At 34.9% G+C, this 20,468-nt stretch overlaps 5 protein-coding genes across 6 annotated transcripts; 3 read left to right on the forward strand and 2 right to left on the reverse strand.

Moving 5' to 3' along the window:
• The first annotated feature begins 509 nt into the window (after nucleotides 1-509).
• Nucleotides 510-5,013, forward strand: LOC142542348 (RHOMBOID-like protein 12, mitochondrial). The gene is made up of 8 exons (XM_075648943.1): nucleotides 510-1,137; nucleotides 2,445-2,565; nucleotides 2,652-2,771; nucleotides 2,994-3,104; nucleotides 3,491-3,535; nucleotides 4,283-4,387; nucleotides 4,472-4,513; nucleotides 4,764-5,013. Exons 1-8 carry the CDS (start codon nucleotides 800-802, stop codon nucleotides 4,860-4,862), a joined length of 981 nt encoding a protein of 326 aa, XP_075505058.1. The 5' UTR covers nucleotides 510-799; the 3' UTR covers nucleotides 4,863-5,013.
• An 851-nt stretch (nucleotides 5,014-5,864) lies between these two features.
• On the reverse strand, nucleotides 5,865-7,640 carry LOC142542349 (large ribosomal subunit protein eL42). Its single transcript, XM_075648944.1, has 4 exons — nucleotides 7,525-7,640; nucleotides 6,496-6,675; nucleotides 6,286-6,360; nucleotides 5,865-6,095 (listed from the first exon to the last, which is right to left on the reverse strand). The coding sequence occupies exons 1-4, from the start codon at nucleotides 7,525-7,527 to the stop codon at nucleotides 6,036-6,038; spliced, it is 318 nt and encodes a 105-aa protein (XP_075505059.1). The 5' UTR covers nucleotides 7,528-7,640; the 3' UTR covers nucleotides 5,865-6,035.
• A 432-nt stretch (nucleotides 7,641-8,072) lies between these two features.
• LOC142542350 (uncharacterized) lies at nucleotides 8,073-12,429 on the reverse strand. 2 transcript variants are annotated; one of them, XM_075648946.1, is made up of 4 exons: nucleotides 11,510-12,429; nucleotides 10,739-11,368; nucleotides 9,820-10,157; nucleotides 8,073-8,826 (listed from the first exon to the last, which is right to left on the reverse strand). In XM_075648946.1, exons 1-4 carry the CDS (start codon nucleotides 11,580-11,582, stop codon nucleotides 8,134-8,136), a joined length of 1,734 nt encoding a protein of 577 aa, XP_075505061.1. In that variant the 5' UTR covers nucleotides 11,583-12,429; the 3' UTR covers nucleotides 8,073-8,133. The 2 variants fall into 2 exon arrangements, with proteins under 2 accessions (XP_075505061.1, XP_075505060.1); XM_075648945.1 differs by having other exon boundaries at nucleotides 8,074-8,826; nucleotides 10,739-12,429.
• Nucleotides 12,430-13,828: 1,399 nt separating this feature from the next.
• Nucleotides 13,829-15,514, forward strand: LOC142541405 (UDP-glycosyltransferase 86A1-like). Its single transcript, XM_075647939.1, has 2 exons — nucleotides 13,829-14,360; nucleotides 14,464-15,514. Exons 1-2 carry the CDS (start codon nucleotides 13,841-13,843, stop codon nucleotides 15,372-15,374), a joined length of 1,431 nt encoding a protein of 476 aa, XP_075504054.1. The 5' UTR covers nucleotides 13,829-13,840; the 3' UTR covers nucleotides 15,375-15,514.
• Nucleotides 15,515-16,603: 1,089 nt separating this feature from the next.
• LOC142542351 (DNAJ protein JJJ1 homolog) lies at nucleotides 16,604-20,338 on the forward strand. The gene is made up of 4 exons (XM_075648947.1): nucleotides 16,604-17,200; nucleotides 18,097-19,311; nucleotides 19,704-19,762; nucleotides 19,847-20,338. Exons 1-4 carry the CDS (start codon nucleotides 16,724-16,726, stop codon nucleotides 19,902-19,904), a joined length of 1,809 nt encoding a protein of 602 aa, XP_075505062.1. The 5' UTR covers nucleotides 16,604-16,723; the 3' UTR covers nucleotides 19,905-20,338.
• The last annotated feature ends 130 nt before the right edge of the window (nucleotides 20,339-20,468 follow it).

The raw sequence follows: 20,468 nt of genomic DNA on the forward strand, positions 1-20,468 counted from the left end.
AAATGTATTTTATATTTGTATCATAAAGAAAAATAGAATAACAAATTTAAAACAAAAAATTTTGTGAGACGTTATCATGAGTCAATTTTGTAAAAATATCTTCTATTTGAGTCACTCACGAAAAAATATTAATTTTTATGTCAAAAAAAAAATTACTTATTATTATAAATATGAAAATAGTTGACACGTCTCACGGATAAAGATCAATAACATCGTCTACAAATTTAATGATATGGGCAATTATATTTAAGAATTCAACTTTGTTGACTTTTAATTATCATTAACTAATAGATTATATGTTGATATCAATTTATATTTTTTAAGTAAATAAAAAAAAAACTGATTTTCTAATAATTGAGGTGATTCAAATGCTGTAATATTTCTATTTTACAGTCGCAAAGTTCTATTTTGCTTAGAATTTATTTAAAAATCGAAATTAACTAACAAAATCGATTTTTTTAAAAATATTTATTAATTATTATTATTAAATCAGATTATCATAGCATATATACATTGAAGAGAAAATGCCAATTGAAAGGGGGAAGACAAGATTGGGAAAGCGTTTTGCATCTCTTGCAGGCTGCAGCCGCCGGGTTACATCCGATCTCCCGAAGGCTGCAGCTAAAATTCTACAAACAAATCAGAAAAACGAAAAACGAAAAACGAAAAAAGAGAAAAGAAGCAGCTTAAAGTGAAGACGAGTGTCATTTTCCCTACCCAACAAGAAACGCATCCCGGTGTACAATATATATGATCAAGAAATTTGAAAGTCATATAGTCTCAATCAACTAAGCGAAAAATGCAGAGCCAACTCTGTCACAAGCTTCTTTCTAAAATCTCCAGAAATGCCAGCAGCGACTCAATTTCCCAAAATCCCTTCATTTCATACACATTGAAAAGCAACACTTACCCATCATTGTACCAGCAGTCATTTTCTCGGTCTCATTCATGGAAATTACCCGATCTCCATGGAGTAACTGGGGGGATTCGAAATGGGTTTTTATCAAGCTCAGTTCTTTCTAGGAGGATTTTCTCAAGCACCATTTTGAAGGGGCAAAGCAAAGGTCTTGTAAATGGTACGGTTTGGATTCAACCGAGAAGATATTTTCATTCCTTTGATTCCCAGTACCGCGGCTGGTAATATTCCTTGCACTATCTTTACTTCAACTTGGCATATATTCTTTCCTTTCTTTATCTTTTTGATCGATTATTACAAAAGCAAATGTGCTGAGATGCTGTTTCCCGTCTCGATGTCTTAACATGTTTCCAGAGTTCCCAATAATGTGAGCATAAATGGAAAATGAATATGTGGTGGTATATACATATTGTTCATGGTCAATATTTGAAGAAAAGAAATGAATTCGTGATTTTTGTTGGTGGTTCACTAATTTGTGGTGTTGACAAGCCCAACTCCCAAGAAGTTAGCAACTGAGTGATTACCTTTGTAAAACTAATCATAAGCTCTAAATCTTCTTTCCACCTTCCTTCCTAGCAAAATTAGATCGTTTTTTTTATTGTGAGTTGGATTGAACAGATTCGTTTCAAGGAATCCACAAATTTATTTGACTCGAAAAGAATATTTCACAGAATGTGGTCTATTTATTGAATGCTATTAGTGAATGGGTTAACATAGACTCCCTTCTTCCACTGCTAATTTTTGAAATCGGTTCATTACCAACCTATGTGATCTTTAATTCTATGGATGGGATCTTCTACAGTTGCCTTTGTGAGGCCATTTTTATAAAATATTATATTCCCAGTGGGGACATGGAGAACTTCTCTTCAATGGTTATTGACGTGGTTTACCCAAAACTTGTTGTAGAATAGCATACTCCATTCGCTGTCCCATGTTCATCCCATGATCACATAATAAATATTCCGAATTTTTGGATACATGAATGTCTTGGATTTTGAAAATAATAATTTGTTTTCTGTGAATGAGTATATGGATGTGGTATATCTGATTATTGAACCTTAGGTTCTAGTAAATTTGAGATATCAACGTAAAAGACAGAATTCCGGGGCTTGATTCGATTTATAGTTGATCTGATTCACCTCGCATGACATCGAATGTTAATATTGGATTTGAGAGTAGGCATGTGTATCTAATGATGTCCTGAAGCACAAATCTGTCTGATCGAAAGAAGATTGCAGAGTTACCAAAACACCATTTTTGCTTTCTGACCAAAAATCTATGCCGTTTCTTCCTCTTTCTTTTTAGTATTCAACCAAAGGTTTTCTTTTAAACAAATCCCTGGAGCATCTTCTCCCAAAAACTTTTTTTCATTACTTTATTTTTTAAGCTTTGAAGTGAATTATTCATGGTAATCCATGAAGTTTCGCTATGAAAAACATCTGAGCTCACTTCATTAATGGAGAAATCACGCTTTTAAAGTGAGAGAAATATTAATGTAAGAAAATTGTGCTACTATTCATTTTTTTAGGAAATCAGTTTTTAGAAGGCTCACAACTGATGGAGTTGTGATAGGCTTGATCATAACAAACGTCGCTGTTTTTATGTTATGGAGAATTGCAAGCCCTCAATTTATGTTGAAGAATTTCATGGTGAGCCTTTATAAACATGAATTTTACAGAAAGTCATGTAGCACTTGAGACAAATATATTAGTACCTTCCTTGTTTTTTTGTTCAGATATCAGTTGATAATTTTGCAAGTGGCCGATTGCACACATTGGTAACCTCAGCATTCAGTCATAGCGACATGTGGCATCTCATTTCTAATATGGTTGGCCTCTACTTCTTTGGATTGAGTGTAAGATCATCTGGTCTCTTTACGTTTCTTTCAACTCTTTACTTATATATCCCTCTGATGTCTGTACATTTGGCATACAGAATTTGGCGGAACATTTCGATAAAGAAGTAGTTAGGATCCATTTATTTATATATGCATGATTACATAGTCAGGTTTATTATATTAGCACCTGTTAATATGTGATTGTGTAAAGAACTGTTGTAATTTTTCCATTTTGCCCAGATTGGAAGAACTTTTGGACCTGAATATTTGATGAAGTTGTATCTCTCTGGAGCACTTGCTGGCTCTGTCTTTTATTTGGTATATCATGCCTTTGTAGCTCCGTTATACCAGGTGAAATATTCTGACCCACTTGGAAAATGAAGAATCCCTCAAAGCTGCATTTTTAAAATTCAATCCTTTCGTAACTGCAGATTAATGTCAAAGGTTGTTTCTTCCGTTTCTTTCTCTTGTCTCGTTATCGGAACGAATAATGGCAGTCTAATGCTTTGCTTGTATTTTCCTCATGTCCTTTCTATTTTAAACTGCAATGCCATGGTTGTGTTACACATTTTGTTTGTGTAGTTGTAACTTTTCTTCTTACTTTCTAAATATCTGCCCAATGTGATCATAAAACCAACGTATGTCCATTCTTTACTAGCTTTTTGGCATTTCGTTGATTATTGTGGAATACACTGTATCAACTGTTGAATCATGCTAAGAACATGGTATTTGTGCAGAGAAGCCAAATGCCAGGTATAGACCCTTCAAAAGTTCCAGGAATGGTAAGCATCACCAAGTCAAATTTCTTGGTTTTTTCCTACCCCCTTTTAGTTTAAAATGTATCTAATTATGTAGTAACGTTGACCATATATGTTGTCAGTGAAGAACGATCTCAGGTGAACACAGAGCACTTATCAATGAAATTCTAGCTTGCTAACTTCAGCTTGGCCCTGCCTTTTAACTATTGTTTTTAACTAGATTTGGTTCTTTTGATTATTAACCAAAGGAAAATAGCAAATCTCATTCAAGTATGTGATATTTCCCTCATGGGCAAAGATCCTTTTCCAAAAACACATTGCTTAGTGAAGTTATCCCCCCCAAAGACTTGTCAATATAGCACTTTACCCATTCAAGGAGGGCATGTGTTGCCTCCTAAAAGTTCATCAAATGCAGCACCGTTTATGATGACATGGGTTGGGAGATTTATGAACCTTCCCATTTAAAGCTTGGAAGAGCTCCAGAAAGAAGTTTGAGGGGCCATCTATGAACCTTCCCATTACAGTATTCATTTCATATGCCAAATGCATTACCATCGGCTATTTATAGTTGAAGGAGAGACTTTTATTCGGTATTCGTATTATAATTCAAGGATGACATCCACCAGAAAGGAGCTATTTTTTTATTCTTTCCCTTAGAAATTCTTGAACTTCCAACTTTTTTTCTATTTTCAGCTAGTTTTTCACGACTTGACAGCGTCATATATTCTCTTTTGTGTGTGTGTGTTCTGATGGTTCTGCCAATGCTTTTAGGGCGCTAGTGGTGCAGTAAACGCGATAATGCTGCTTGATATTTTTCTCTATCCGACAAAGACATTATATATTGATTTCATAATACCTGTTCCAGCTGTTTTACTTGTAAGTTTCGCATGTCTATTTTCTGCACAAGTAATAGTAATAGCCGTATAAAGCAAATTGTTTGATTCCCTTCACTCTTTATAGGGAATCTTCCTCATCGGCAACGATATGTTGAGAATATTAGAGGTATGTTCCATCGAATCTTTTATGGAAATGCTTGATGGTGTTTCGACTATGCATTCTATGTTCTTTCAATAAAGCTCATAACTACTGATGACCACAGTTTGAAAGTTCTAGATTATTCCAACTCTCCTTCAACTAGTTAACCTAGCTATATGTTCTTTTTATTTCAGTCGCAAAATCTCACTCGTCATTTGAGTTATTTTAATATTACTTGTTAGAAATGAGTAGTTCATGCCATCTCCAACATTTTCAGGGGGATCGCCAAATCTCTGGATCTGCCCATTTAGGTGGGGCTACGGTCGCGGCCATAGCATGGGCTCGTAATAGGAGGGGACGTTTCGGACGCTTTTAAGTTGGCACCTCATTTTTCATTCATTGAATTAGTCGCCTTTGAGCTTTCCTTCGATTGACGTTTCTACCTTTCTTTTTGGACTAGTGGATTTATGTGAACTTGAAAATTTTACAGCTTTTAGTCTATTTGAAAGATTATGTGATATTGATCATCTGAAACCCTTCTTTGATACAAGTTATACAACTGAATATCGAATTTAGCTTTCAAATTTTGACACAACTGGATATCTGGTTATCTTGGTCGGGTATGGTGGTCTCTTTTTACTATTTAAATTTTCACACCATAAATTCAAACATAAACTAATTACGTTTCGCTTGAAAGGTGAATGCTGATTCAATTAGAAACAGAAAATCGGAGCAATTTGAATTGCAAAGATGAAAGCGAGAAAAAGGTCTCACAATGACTGAAGCACATAACTGCCAACCCAAACTGAACTCTATGTAATTGGAATGAAATGCATAAAGATTTGAGTAAATTCGTTTGGACAAAACAGAGGATCTGGAAAGAGTGAAAGCTACAAAATTCGTCCCATATATATATATATACACACTACCTCGCGAGAATGTAGAGTGAATGCTGATTATTGCTTTATGTTAGATATAAAAGGTTTTTCCAATTTCAAAAAATTATTGCCACATTTAGCAAAACGTTGATGGAAGGATATTTTTCGTAACAAAGTCTTTTTTATAGGATTTTTTGAAATTTATTTATTTTTGAAAAATTATTATTGGAACATGATGTCTGTTTAGTGATTTTTTTTAAATGTTCTTTATTATTTATATAATGCAACGGCAGAAGTTGTTCGTGCTTTAATTTTTGAATTACGAGAAGATATTTTAAAATCTTAGAATTTAGAATATTGTGTCATTAGTTATTGTATAATATGACAATAGGATTATTTGCGCTTAAATTCTTGAACTATTTACTAAATTCGAAAATATTATTTCCATAATAATCGGCATGAGGAAAGGAAACAGCAAAAGGAACAGAGAATACTTTGGATGGCCTCGAAAACAAAAATATAAATGACAAAACACATAAATGTCTCGAGTGATTTATAATGGGGTCCTCTCCATCTAAAAGTCTAAAACGGAGCAAACAACAAAAGTCCAATGAACGTTTACTAAACAGAGCCAAAACGAAAGCACCACAATTTGCTGGCTGTGTGTGTAGTTAGAAAAGGGAAGTTCCTTTCCCTTTCTTGTCTCCACCAATCTCAAAGTGCTTGCACCTCTGAAAATGTTGAACAAAAAATAAGGTTTCCACGGAATAAAAAAGTTGGCAACATTTCATGTGGTGGTGTGGTGTAGTGGCATGAATTTATTCCATATGGCTAGTCAAAACCCACCTCCAAATTGTACTAAAAAATTAAAAAGGCTGGATGCAAGCAAAGAAACGAAAAATGTAGCAACAAAAAACTAACTTTGATAGGGTGCTGAGAAACATGTTTGCAACCTTGACATTGCAACCTCAACACAATCTTCTTGGTTGTTTTTGCCTGATCAAGAAAGAAAACTAGAGCTACATTCACCCAGAATACAAGAATTTGATCGTAAGGATGTTACATATTGACTAGATCATCTAGCAGCACAGCATATTTTCCACTAGTTTAAGTACAATTAAACATCGATACCTTCTTGTGGAAGACAGGCTTGGTCTGGCCACCATAACCTGACTGCTTTCGATCATAACGGCGCTTCCCCTGAACAGCTAAGCTATCTTTTCCCTTCTTGTACTGGGTAACCTTATGCAAGGTGTGCTTTTTGCACTCCTTTGATTTGCAGAAAGTCTTCTTTGTCTTGGGTACGTTCACCTGAAAATTCAAAATCAGACTCAACTCCACGATAATAAAAAAACATAATAAACTATGCATGGATTTACTGAACTATGTACAGCAATCACTTTGAAACGTGAAAAAAACTACACAAGCGACAGTTATGACTTCGAAACTCCCTAACTACAAAAAAGCAAAAGCGTATCCATGAAGAGAAAAAGCTGGAAATACAAATACGAGTGATACAAGGACAGACAATCAAATACATAATAAGTGCAATTTGGGTACAGATAATCAGTAAATAACTTCAATCCGAGTCAATTAATGATATCAAGCATGCCAAGGAAGATAGCCTTAAATCAAGTAAAATATAAAAAAAATAAAGATGCTATTGAATTGAAAACCATTGCCAACAACAATCAAAAGCCTGAGAAAATCAGTCCAATTGATGTTTCTAACCCATTGTGCAAAAATCCCGTACTCGAGGTTAAATCGTGAAAATAACAAATTTCTTCAACCAAAAGCCAGTTAATATTTTAATCAAATTTGGACAAACTAAGGAAAACTAACTCAATATCAGCTCTTATCACACGAAAAAATACCTTAAAAGGAAAATCCAATTACCTCAACAACAATATGCCACGTGATAATAAAAAGATCTCGTAGCTGAATAAATATGGGGAGCATGAATTCCAGTGAAGAGAAAGCTAGCTAAAAATAAAAAAAATGTGATCTTTTATGGTGTAATCTATCAGTCCGCGAACTAATATAAATTCACCAAAACAGTAAACTGAACCGCACTCGTCGGAAAATACATGAATTTCAAGAATAAACACCATATCATAGATGTATTTCGATAAGAATTTAAGCTAAAGGAAGATAGATTACCATGGCTAAAGGCAAAGAACATAAATTTGATTATCGGCCGACGGACTTAGTAAACCCTAGCTAAACTAGAAGATGCCCAATTTATAGCAACGGAAAGCCTTGTGTTTTGGGCTTTAAAAGCCGTTTAAAGAAACTGGGCCTTTTAAATCCTCGGGCTTATTAAAAGAACTGATCCAAATATACTGTCTCATCATACATATGAAAATATAAAATATAAATATAGTACAAAATTAAAATAAAATAAAATATATTTAAATTATACTAGCGAGTAAGTGTTATGCTCCTTTATAGTTCCAAATTTAACATAAATTTGGAAATGTCAATTTTCAAGAATAAAATAAAATAAATAAAAGAAACTATCTGGAAAATAATAATAATAATAAGATTAAAATAATTTTATCTGCTATTTTGGTATATTTTATTTTATTACATAATTATAATTTCAGAAACTGAAGTAAGATTATATGTAAAAATATTAATGCAATAAATCATTTGTCACAATCGAAAAAATATTAAAGTTGGTTGTATAGTAATATGAAATTAAAAGATCTACTTATTTAATTACTGCAAAAATCATTTTTTCTAATAATTTTCCCTCTGATTGGTACATCAAAATTTATTTTGGTCAGTTGACAATAATGCCTGAGCTTTCAAAACTACAGGAGAGCCCTGCCTTGCTTTCTCTACAATTTGTCTTATCAACAACCTCTCCATCTCCTCCTCACCGTCTTCACTCTCATCTCTACTATCACATACATCATTCATAACATCAAGATTTTTCACAATTCCAAGATTTAATCTTGTTTCCATGTATCCATTAGAACATTCCAAGTCGATGTTCGAGGTGCTATCTTGAACCATATCCACATCTTTCTTCCATATATCTTGATGGCCGTTTCTCTTCTCACACGGAAAAGGAAAATCTTCTTCATCGGACTCAGATACCTTCATCAACTCCTCATATGCTTTGGTGTGTGCAGCAAAAGTTTCCCCCGACAAATTTAACACAACAGATTTTCGCTCATCCTCACGAGCAGGGACATCATGACCGGGAGAAGTCCCGGTTATACTCTTCGTCTGGCTGTTTGTGAGTGCTGCCTCGAGTTCAACCACACGTTCTTCTAGTCTTGATTGGATGACTTCATGTAGCCTCAAGCTTAGTTCTCTGGGGGAGATTGGATACTGGGCCGAGGGAGGGGAGATTCCCTCCCTATTTGTATATGGTCGAGTGGCTTTCTTTGCATCAAACAAGTCAGCTTTCAACTCCCACTGGGCAACATCTGATACAAAATCTGGATCAAGCTGCAACGTAGCCAACTAGTGCATGTCAAAGACATACGATCTAAACACCAAAGAAATATACTTGAAATGCTGATTTTATATGCCATGTTTGCTGTCAATTGATTCGGTGGAGGCAACAAATGTCATACATGGGAACCAGCAAGTTGGGTTCTACCATGGCCATCTTCTGGGAAGTTCAAGTACAACAAAGAAATGAATAATGTGTTAAGTTAAAAGGATCAAGTGTCAGGCTTTTAATTAACAACTACAACTCTTGGTGGCGATTATCCAGATTACATGTTTTGATCACCGTGTCACATGAATAGTCGCATAGCGCAAGGCAAACTATCCCCTGACACAAACATAGCCAGCGGTAGTACTAACATATAGGTGGGTTCCTCTGTCCCTGGATAAATAATGATTTTGAATTTCGAAGTACACAAAATATCTATTGATACAGGAACTCACCATAATACTTGGGTTGATATTTCATTTTTAACATCACAAAATTCAACATTGGGAAGGAATAAAGATCATTGCACTGTAAGTTCAATGCAACTCCAAAACAAATGAAGTCAACAGTCTCAAAAAAGGCTTATTTTAATTTTTCACTACTACACATAAACAACAAACTCTTCAAGGACAAATATAATGATTGAATATGTTATGATGCCATGCAATTCAACTGAAGAATTTGACCTCCCTATCCTCCTGAAGCATAAAGTTTAAAATAGATGATGATAATATGCATCTTCTCATTGAAAAATGAACCTTCTGAAAATATTGGAATCTCTATTAACTGTCTATCGAAAATCTACAGCAGCATACAGCAATACATAAAACATGAAAGGTGAATACCCAACGAGGTACTTGAACAAGACCAATTTATGATAATTTTTTAGCTTAATGTTTTCATATTGTAATGATAATGGAATGTAATTATCCGAGAATCCCACATCTAACAAATATTGACATCTAAAAAAGAAAGATGCAAGCATGGACATACAACCTTACCTCCGTTACATTGGACAGTTTCACTTCAAATCTAGTTGAGTTCATGTTCGATTCCAGCCTCTCCAGTTCAGCTTCAAGCTCTGCTTCGATTTTACTCAACGATTCCTCCTCGGCCATTTGATCACAGGAATTGTCTTGAGATTCATAATCCTCCACGACTAGCTCTTTCACAATCATTGAATCCTTCATCTTAAGTTCCTCTTGCAAATCTTGAACCAGGTTCTCCTTATGCTTCAACAGCTTATTCAATTTTTCCATTTCCCTTTTATTTTCCAAAAAAGAGGAGACCATTCCCATTGTCAACCCAAGATAGAAAAATAGGGCCCCGTCAGATGATCCTGATAAAATCAAATATAAACTATCAACATCATATCTGAATTCTTATTTTGAGACTATCCTATTTATACTACATTCAACGACAAAAGAATTTATAACAACAGATTATGAGAAGAAAAAAAATTGATAATGTGATCATTTCTAATGAAATCTTGTAAAGGTACTTTCTGCACAAGTTCATGTTTGATTGATAACTTATGTCTTCTCTTGAAATAAAATATTTTTAATTTACGGAGAACATGAAGGTATATATTAAAGCTTTTGTTTCCGCTGATGAAAAATCCATGACATTCACCTGACAGTGAATGGCACATTACCTAGTTTTACACAGTACACAACATGCAGCAGTATTTTTTTTTACTCTCCATATGAAAACATAGATTTAAAATGGATTTGAAAGAGGGACTGCAAAAGAAAAAAATGCAACCATGAAAAATGATGGGTCATTACATCCTCTCATTGCGAGACATTACAAGCATTAAGTAAATAAGAAAGCATTTAAAACTTTAAATATTAAAATCTTGAATGGCATAGATAGCTCATATGCCTAGAGGCAAAATGAATAATGTGAATAAGATATTACCACATTGTGAAATCCTGTGATTTCCATTGATCATTGTGCTAGAGTTGTTCCCCCTTAGAGTGTGTTTCTTTCCAGTTCTTGCTTTAGTGCTCTCTTGTAACTTCATGGGTACAGGATTCGGCAATCTTGGAATACCTAGCACATCATTATTCTCTTCTGAATGTGTTTCCTTGAGCAACTTATATCTCCAAGCTGCATTGCAAGATGCACGGGGTTCTCTGCAGATTAATGAGTTTTCATCAGTCACCTGAAATGGCCACATCGTTGGTTTCTGTGATAGATTGACAGAACTCACATTTTCTTCAATATCAGCACGTTCCCGAAATAACTGAGCCATAAGACAACTTTCAAGAGATGTACTGGGTTTTATGAATTGCCTGTTGATTTGTCTACTTCTAATGCTACTTCTATTTCTTCTAAAATCATAAGAAAACCCCATTTCTCTTGTAGAAGGTTGAGGCAATGAATCATCGGTAATGTCGTCAACAAGTACACTGCTTTCAGAATTCCCTTCGATGTTGCTTAAAACTAAAGCCAAAGATCTTGTATCCTCTGCCAGAGTTTCACCTTGAAATTCATCAGTTGAAACCACTTCTGCACCACAAGCGTCTTGACAAGACGATCCTTTTTCTGTACAATCGCATTCACCAAAATTTTCACTTGATAACAGTCTGTACCATTGACACTTATTATCCTGAATCTTTGGTATAACTGTCGGTACCTCTTGTTTGACAACATTAAGATGTTTAGAAGACAAAATTTTGTGTTTACCGCTATTAATATTCTTCAGATGCTGAGCTAAATAACCGGCACCAGCGGCGGCAGCAACAAACCAAACATCCATGTTCACTTGTTTTTTCCTCTTAGTTTCAATCCAGTTCTAGAAAACAAGTTCTTTCACAGTTTAGCATCACCCAAAAGTGTAATGCCAACAAATCAAAGATCAAGTCACCAAACCAGTCAACCAATGCCCGTAAATGCTTTTGTCGAGGTTCGAAAGAAATGTATGTATTAAAATCAAGAATCATCAAAATTTATCTCCAATTCTTCAGGTAAAATCACATAAAAACGATCAGCATAGCCGCTTCCCGCTACAAATCCAAATCAATAGAAAAGCTCAGGATTCAACTTAAAGATATGAGCACAATTTAGATTCGTACAAAAGGTATCCAAATTCCGTCATCAAAATCAAGAAAGAATAATATTACCACACCAGCATATCCGCCGTTAACCTCTCGTCAATCAATTAGAGCCGATTATCATATTCGTGATGAATGCATGAAGAAAATGCAATTGGAAGCCATATGCCAGACATCCATAGACTGCGAAACTCATCAAAAACGAAAACAACGTTTTCCCAGAAAGGCTTGAGCTTTTTTCTTTGTTTTTCACGATCTTTAATCAATCTAACTTAAGCCACATGTGAACTGCAAAACCCATCAAGGAACGGGCGCGCGCATTTTCCCGCCTAACTCACCAAACCAAATAAGCGATAGCATAATAGGCAAGTGTGGAGCAGCGATTGATGCCTGAAAACGAGCAAAATGAAAAGGATTGGCCCAAAGAATGCCTAAAATTAATTACGTAAAGGATCAACATTCTTGGTAGGTTCTGGCGAGGCATGTCATGTGATACGAAGACGAGGGCAAATCCAAGGGGCCCAAGCTCACAAGACGACGACGGAGCAGGAGAGTTTTATTTTGTAATTTTCCTATTTTTTTAATTCTGAAAAAATACACAATGTTTATTTTATGAATTATTAGAATTGGTTGATTTTCATCTTTTTATTCATATCTAATATATTATTCTGAAATACCACACTTCCCAAAAAAAAAATTAATAGCTCAAGAATAGAATAAAAAATTCTATATTTTGATCAATAACATTATTTTGTAAGAATTTGATATATTTAAAAATTTATAGACTGTAAAAATTTTGAAAAAATTAGAAGTATAAATATTTTTGCTCTCTAAATTAAATATGAAAAATTAAAACAATAATTAAAGTGAATAATTATAAAAAAAATTAAAATTTAAATGTAATATTTTATTTATTTTAAAACTTGTATGTTGTTTATATTATTTTCCTAAAAATAATATAATATTATACAAAATTATTGGGGAGCATGACTTGAAACTGTGTGTGAAGGACTAAATTATAAACCAATAATTGAGATTGATATAAAATTTGATGGGTAACAACTTTTAATCAAATATAATTATTTAAGATTAGTTTTTTTTGTGAGACGATATCATGTATTTTATTTTTGAGTCAGGTCAACACTGTTCATATTTATTTTAAAAAATAATAATTTTAGAGTTAAATAAAATATTAATATAATAAATATTTGACCCGTTTTCCGAAAAGTTTAGGTGATTATTCAATAGGTCTAGTGTTTAATTTGTTATTAATTGTATCCTTTATTAAGAGGTCCACCTAAATTCAAGCTCACGAGCTCTTTAAAAGCCAATAAAGAGGCCAGTAGGACACTTCATCTAAATCGCAAGGCAAGTTCCCATTTTGTACAATTAAGCTCTCTCGCTTTATTTCTTTTTTATTTGAGCATGAAGTTTTCGTCAAGTAATATACTAAACTTTACATTTTATCTGTGATGCAGACGACGATTCATTAAATTTTTATAAAGATTCATACGAACGACAAATTTGCAACCCGAATAAATTATTCTTCGTTACCTAAATATTCTTAATCTATTTGACTACATGAAAATATTTGAGTAGTAAAATTTAAATTTTTTTAAAAGTTTCACACATTTTTTTTAAAAAAAATGTAGAGTAGTGGGATCTGTCAGTCAGCGTATCAAAGATGCCCGACACCCTCCCGATCAAAATCTCTTCTTTACATAAAGTTCTGCTCTTTTTCTGCAAAGTGGACGCTTTCGTTTTATCAACTCGATCTCACTTTATTTGAAGTACCACAACGTTTTAGATGCTTAAAAAGATCTCCAATAAACTATGTGAAAGTGATCTAATTATGGCCCATAAAACTTTGAAACTGGTTAACAAAAAATTAGATAATACATCCATCTCCATGACTGTATATATGTGTATATATATGTATATATCTCATTAACTGGCACAAAAAATGGCTTCAAATATGCACTCCAAGCGTCATGCTATCATGATTTCAGTCCCTTATCAAGGCCACATTACACCATTTGTGAATCTTGCCCTCAAGATTGCTTCAGCTGGCTTTGCTATAACTTTTGTCCACACCGAGTATATTCACCACACATTATCAAAAGTCTACAAAGATCAGCTCAATTTCTTCTCAAAAGCACGAGAAGCCGGTCTCGATATATGTTACACGACAATCAGTGATGGATTTCCCCTCGAATTCGATCGAACGCTCCACCTAGAGGAGTTCTGGGAGTCCATGTTTTACAATTTCCCGTGTATCGCGGATGAGTTTGTGGGGAAGATGATAATGTCTGATCCACACTCGGTCCATTTCTTGGTAACTGATACAACGTTTTCTTGGACTGCGAAAATCGCCAGCAAGTATAACATCGTAAACGTTTCGTTCTGGACAGAGCCGGCCCTCGTTTTCTCTTTAGGGTATCACCTAGATCTTCTTCAAGAAAATGGTCACTATCCAGCAAAAGGTGATCTACCTGAACTAATGTTTGGTGATTTGGGGTTCGAAACTTTTTTTTTTCACATATAAATTGCGACCGGTTTACTGTTTTTCGCGTTTTCTGCTGGCAGATGATGCGGAGGAGCTGATAAGCTACGTGCCCGGAGTTGATTCTATAAGTACAAAGGACTTAATGCCGTACTTAAAGGAATCTGAATCGACGACGTTGGTCCACCAAGGAATGGTGTCAGCATTTAAGGAAGTGAAGAAGGCAGATTTTGTCTTACACAACACAGTGCAAGAGCTAGAATCTGATACGCTGTCTTCTCTGAATCACCAAAACCAGCCAAATTATGCAGTTGGACCGATCAGTTTCATAAAAAATGCCACTCCAATCATCACGACCGTGCCCAAGAGTTTATGGGCCGAAGCAGACTGCAACCAGTGGCTCGAAACGAAGCGTCCAGGCTCAGTCGTTTACGTCTCCTTCGGCAGCCTTGTCCAAATCAGTAAGCACGTTATCGAAGAAATAGCATATGGAATCATCCTCAGTGAAGTGAATTTCATATGGGTTTTTCGAGACGATCATAAAATCTTACCCCATGGATTCGAGGACGCCTTCAGCAAAGACAAAGGGTTGATTATTCCATGGTGTGACCAAATCTTGGTGCTTTCGCATCCTGCGGTTGGTGGGTTTTTTACGCATTGTGGTTGGAATTCGATACTCGAGAGCATTTGGTGTGGGGTTCCCATGATTTGCTATCCCATAACATTCGATCAACCAACTAACAGGAAACTAGTAGTTGATGACTGGAAAATCGGGACTAATCTTTGTGATGGATTAATCTCAGTTCATAGGGAAGCAGTTGCAGAAAAGATAGGTAGCTTCATCAATGGAAGCGTTGCAGAGGACTTGAGGAACGAGATTACTAGCGTGAAGGAAAAGTTGCATAATGCCGTTGAAATCAATGGATCTTCGAACAAAAATTTTGATAAATTTATCTGTGATTTGAAGAAGAAACTAATGTCGTACTACAAGTAGAAGTACTTGTAAGTTGTAAACAAGGAGCAGCCATTGATATGATAATGGAGATGTGTGTCTTTCTTTTAGGTTTCAATCTTTGCTCTTCTTCACCTGGCACTTGCAAAGAAAGTATTAATTAAGTAAAAATGTTTGAATTAGTTTTTTTTTTTATTTTTTTTCCTCAAAATTTTTACTTTGTAAACAAAAGCTGTAACTGAAAAACTATTAATCATTTTAATTTTTTTAAAATTAATTTCTTTTAAAAGTATAAAAAGAAGAAGATTATATCATGATATTCTGTTTGACCTGACATCTTAAAAAAAGGTGTTGTAAAAAACATTAAATTAAAAAAATAAAATAATTTCGAAGTGCCCATTATCTTATCTTTGCGTCAAATCGAATGCTTAACAAGGTTGCTCAAAATTTTTTTATTAACCGTCCGGACCGAATTGCATTACACCGTTTTTCATAATATTTTATAAAAATCGCGATTAAAAATATTAATCATAAATCGAACCGCATATTTTTTTTGCCAAGAACCGCATCAAACCGTATCGCCTAGACCGCTTGCCATAATATTGGGTATAAAATTATAATAATATATAAACAACATATTTAAATAAAAGAAGTCATCATTCATTATATCACAAATCTCTTCAAAATTATTATTCTTAAAAATAAAACTTATTTTTTCTTAACTATTCTTCATATTAGTCTTTTATTAAAATATTTATTTTTTTTGCTACAATATTTTGTTTGAAATTTGAAACTAAAAAAAAGATCAAATAGTGTAAATGTTATTTTTGTTGTTAATGTGTTGTGTTGTTAAATTGTTAACTTAGTTTTGAATCTTGATTATTGTTTTATCTATTTTGATCTTTATATAATTTGAACTATATTTTATATTTGAAAACATTATATTATTGTTGTTTTCAAATAAATTAAAATAAATGCTAATTTTTGAATTAAAAAGCAGTAAATCGATCGCAATCGTTTGAAATCATTCAAAATCGTAAGACAAATTTTTAATGTTAAATCATAATTAATTTTTCAAAATACTAACTAACTGCATATGATAATTAAATTTGAATTTTTTTTAAAAAACCGTAAAATCGTATCGTGATCACCCTAATGGTGATAATTAAATTTGAATTTTTTTTAAAAAATCGTAAAATCGTATCGTGATCACCCTAATGGTACCTGTGATTTTTCTTTATTTATTTAAATTCATAACTTCATTGGACCTTGGCTTAAAGGATTATTTCGGTCGAACAAAGTTACCTACAAGCGTAAAACTGTCAGTATTCCTCAAAAATCTTGCGGTAGGCTTTTTGGATCAGAAATAAGAGCCCTAGACGTTTACAGACATGGCATCGACGGAAAAACGATGCCTGTACGAAGTCCTTGGATTGAGCCGCGACTGCACTGCCGACGAAATTCGGTCGGCTTATAAGCGACTCGCTCTCCAGCGTCACCCAGATAAGCTGGTCCAGAGTGGCGTCTCCGAAGCCGACGCCACCGCCGCCTTCCAGGAACTTGTCAATGCCTACGAGGTCCTCTCCGACGCTCGGGAGCGCGTTTGGTACGATTCCCACCGTACACAAATCCTCTTCTCCACCAGTTCCTCGTCCAACGGGGCGTCCAATTTAGTCCCCGACTTGTTTCCTTTCTTCTCGAATTCGGTATATTCTGGCTACACGCATTCGGGGAAGGGTTTTTATAAGGTGTATGGAGATTTGTTCGAGAGAATATATGGGAGTGAATTGGGTTTTGCGAAGAAATTGGGCTTGGATTTTCCCAAGGAAGCTCCTGTTTTGGGCAATTTGGAGAGTCCTTATGCACAGGCATGATTTTTTTCTGCCCTGCTTCTTTTTTAAATTGATACCTGTTGCCGCAAGTTTTTTTTTAGACATGACCATGGAATTTCTGGATTAAGTATCATGTCGAATTAAATGGAAGTTCGTGTTCTATTGAATCTTTGAGTTACTCGATGATTCCAAAGATTTGTGGCAATAAATTTTTTTGGATGACTTGGAAAAACATGTGTGCTGCTATATCTATATTACAAATATATCATTTTAATGGCCCTATAAACTCTTGTCTTGTATGTTTTCATTTCAATCGCTTTAAAGACTTACTAATTCGTATAATTTTAATTAGAAGACTCTTGGGTTGGGTTTTAGAGGTCACAATGTCGAGGAAAGTGGTCTGCTATTTCTCGAACCTGATTTTGGCAAAGGCAGTTTATGTAACATGACAATTGATAAATGCCTAGAGATTATATGGTAGACTATAGCAGGTCTGCAGGTGTGGTGAAAAATTGTTAAAGATGCCAATTTTTAGTTTTTACTATCCTTGGTCTGCAGAAAATTTCCATCTTTTTTACGATGTTATTTATATGGCAATTCAATATCCTTATGTTCATGTTTGTAATTGGATGGGATGAAAATTGTGAAGTTAAAATATTTTATTCTCATAAACTTTGTTGATTTTCAGTAAGTTACAAATTTAACTGGAAAAATTAATTGGATTTTTTTTGGATGCTGTCTAATTACATGACAATGTACTTCTAGCAATCAAGTTCTGTTTCTATTTTGAGGGAGTATGTATTCAATTTTTCTTGATCATGGATTCTACATTTTGCAGCTAAATATTCGTACTCCCATATTTTCATTATATGTCATGTCTATTTAATATCTTTTGTAAGATTCACTATTAAAGTTTTACCTTTCATACGCAGGTAACAGCCTTTTATAATTATTGGCTAGGATTTGTTACATCGATGGATTTCTGTTGGGTGGATCAGTATGATGTGATGGCGGGTCCAAACAGGAAGTCGAGGAGGCTAATGGAGGAGGAGAATAAAAAGTTGAGGAAAAAGGCACGGCGGGAGTTTAATGAGACGGTTAGGGGATTGGCAGAGTTTGTGAAGAAGAGGGATAAAAGAGTGATTGATATGCAGGTGAAGAGGAATGAGGAGATGGAGAGGAAGAGAGAAGAGGAGAAACAAAGGAAGAAAGAATTAGATAGACAAAAAGCCGAAAGAGCAAGGAATTATAATGAGCCTGAGTGGGCAAAGATCGAGGAGTTGGATGACGAAGAGGCTGATGATGTGGATGAGAAGAGCAACGAGTTGTATTGTGTAGCTTGTGGAAAGAAATTCAAGACTGATAAGCAGTGGAAAAACCATGAGCAGTCTAAGAAGCACAAGGAGAAGCTAGCTGAATTGAGAGAAGCATTTAGTGCGGAAGATAGAGAATATAAAGCAGCACGAGGGAATGGAAAAGCTGAGGAGGAAAATGGGGATGTTGATGCAGATGGTACTGGCTATTTGTCAGCAGATGAAGGGCTAAATGATTTAGAAGAGCAGTTTAAGGTTAATGTTGGTATTCCAGAAGAGGAGACATGTAATGACAATGCTGAACTTAGTGAGGCAGAATCATTCAATGATATGGACAATGGCAGGGGGCAGAAAGGAGGAAGTGCTCAGATGGAGTCAGATGACAATGAAGCAAGTTTCCTTCAAACCATGGTGTCTGGATGTAAGACTAGAAACAGGGTTTCCAATAAGCTGAAGTGTTCAGTTAGTAGAATTGTACCAGAGGTTCACAGTGATGTATTGGAGTTCATGGAATATAATGATACGAAAGGTTCTCGGAGGAGCGGGGGAGGCAGGAGGAGACGGAAGGATAGAAGTCGAGATGAAGTAGAAACTAGCACAGCTGTTGCGTCAGAGAAAAATTTCCAGGTCCAGGAACAGGATGGGCCTGATGATACTTCCCTAGTTGGGGAGTCAGTATCGAACACTTTACCGGAATCTGAGACCATGAGTGGTGGAGATGACACGAGGGAAAGGGGTCAAAAGCATCAACAGCAAGCTGCGAACAAGAAATCTACAATAAAGAAAGAGAATGTATCAAAGTTGAAGGTTGCCTCCCGCGGAAGGAAACAAAAGGTACTAATACCTTCCAAAAACCTTCTTTGCTGCCTCCACAATATGTTGATTATGGGTTTTCTCAGTAGTAAAGCTAAAGCTGTTATTGTAGAATGGCTATTTACTTTGGAAACAAGGGTTATAAACTGGACTAAGATCCCTTACTTCTAACCAGATGGTCTCATCAAGCCTTATGCTATATCACAGTATTTTCTTAATTTACTGAGTGGATAAACGAAATTGTGTATTCTTTCTACTGACAGCGTGGTTTTTTTTGGAGCAAGGAAGTATGGTTTTCTATTAAATGAAATGTAATTATGTTTTCGAAGATTCCATATAGAGACTTTCATGCAATACTTTTCCAGTCTCAACTAGTTCTGTGCCTAGCAGCAATTAATTTCTATTTTCCATAGGCCGCAACTAAAGCTTCAGGCACTGCATGTGAAAAGTGTGGAGAGGAATTCGAGACAAGGTAATTTTCCATTCATTTTCTCCTCTACAACATGAGCCAGTCTCACGGTTGTTCCCATTTGAAATGCTGACTTATCTTTAACAGGAATAAATTACATCAACATTTGGGAGAAACTGGTCATGCTACATTAAGAACTAGATGATTTTTACTTGGTGGCTCTCGACTAGCAAAGCGAAGAGTACCTGTTTCATCTCAGGAACAAGCTTTTCTTGGAACTGTGCTTGGACAAAAAATTTATTTGAAGTTCATAAGCTCGTCCTCTTTACTGGGGGGAACTACAGAATACCGGTTCTTTCTCATTGAAGAAACTTCAGCATACTTAGTAGTTCGCCCTCATTGAAGACATTCACACACCACACGAACTCTAAATTCTTTTCCAAGTTGGCCAATATTTTGTTCTCATTTATTATTATTGGAAAACATGGAACTCAAATTCTATGTTCTCACACTAATTTACCCGGAAAAAAGTTTTGGAGTTTGGATTGTATAAACTTGTGGCATATAAAACCTAGCACTAGTATTGTTCTCATTTATTATTATTGGAAAACATGGAACTCAAATTCTATATACTTGCACTTAATTTTCCGAAGAAGGGTTTTGGAGTTTGGACTGGATAGACTTGTGGCATATAAAACCTAGCACTAGTATCTCCCCATTACCACCATTTTGTCTAAAAGCAGCAAACATGAAGCTCATATTAATGTAA

The sequence above is a fragment of the Primulina tabacum genome, chromosome 4, assembly GCF_025594145.1.
Source record: "Primulina tabacum isolate GXHZ01 chromosome 4, ASM2559414v2, whole genome shotgun sequence".
NCBI classification, from domain to species: domain Eukaryota; kingdom Viridiplantae; phylum Streptophyta; class Magnoliopsida; order Lamiales; family Gesneriaceae; genus Primulina; species Primulina tabacum.

Excerpts from the sequence above, each read along its gene's own strand:
- LOC142542351 (XM_075648947.1), top strand. The coding sequence starts at position 16,724 with ATGGCATCGACGGAAAAACGATGCCTGTACGAAGTCCTTGGATTGAGC. Across the intron at positions 17,201-18,096 it reads TGGAGAGTCCTTATGCACAG|GTAACAGCCTTTTATAATTA; the intron begins GCATGATTTTTT and ends TTTCATACGCAG. Across the intron at positions 19,763-19,846 it reads GGAGAGGAATTCGAGACAAG|GAATAAATTACATCAACATT; the intron begins GTAATTTTCCAT and ends TATCTTTAACAG.
- LOC142542350 (XM_075648945.1), bottom strand. The coding sequence starts at position 11,582 with ATGGATGTTTGGTTTGTTGCTGCCGCCGCTGGTGCCGGTTATTTAGCT. Across the intron at positions 10,158-10,738 it reads TCACAGGATTTCACAATGTG|GATCATCTGACGGGGCCCTA; the intron begins GTAATATCTTAT and ends TGATTTTATCAG. Across the intron at positions 8,827-9,819 it reads AACTGTCCAATGTAACGGAG|CTTGATCCAGATTTTGTATC; the intron begins GTAAGGTTGTAT and ends GCTACGTTGCAG.
- LOC142542349 (XM_075648944.1), bottom strand. Across the intron at positions 6,361-6,495 it reads AGCCTGTCTTCCACAAGAAG|GCAAAAACAACCAAGAAGAT; the intron begins GTATCGATGTTT and ends TTTCTTGATCAG. Across the intron at positions 6,096-6,285 it reads TTTCTCAGCACCCTATCAAA|AGGTGCAAGCACTTTGAGAT; the intron begins GTTAGTTTTTTG and ends CAACATTTTCAG.
- LOC142541405 (XM_075647939.1), top strand. The coding sequence starts at position 13,841 with ATGGCTTCAAATATGCACTCCAAGCGTCATGCTATCATGATTTCAGTC. Across the intron at positions 14,361-14,463 it reads TGGTCACTATCCAGCAAAAG|ATGATGCGGAGGAGCTGATA; the intron begins GTGATCTACCTG and ends TTCTGCTGGCAG.
- LOC142542348 (XM_075648943.1), top strand. The coding sequence starts at position 800 with ATGCAGAGCCAACTCTGTCACAAGCTTCTTTCTAAAATCTCCAGAAAT. Across the intron at positions 2,772-2,993 it reads TCTACTTCTTTGGATTGAGT|ATTGGAAGAACTTTTGGACC; the intron begins GTAAGATCATCT and ends CATTTTGCCCAG. Across the intron at positions 4,514-4,763 it reads ATATGTTGAGAATATTAGAG|GGGGATCGCCAAATCTCTGG; the intron begins GTATGTTCCATC and ends CAACATTTTCAG.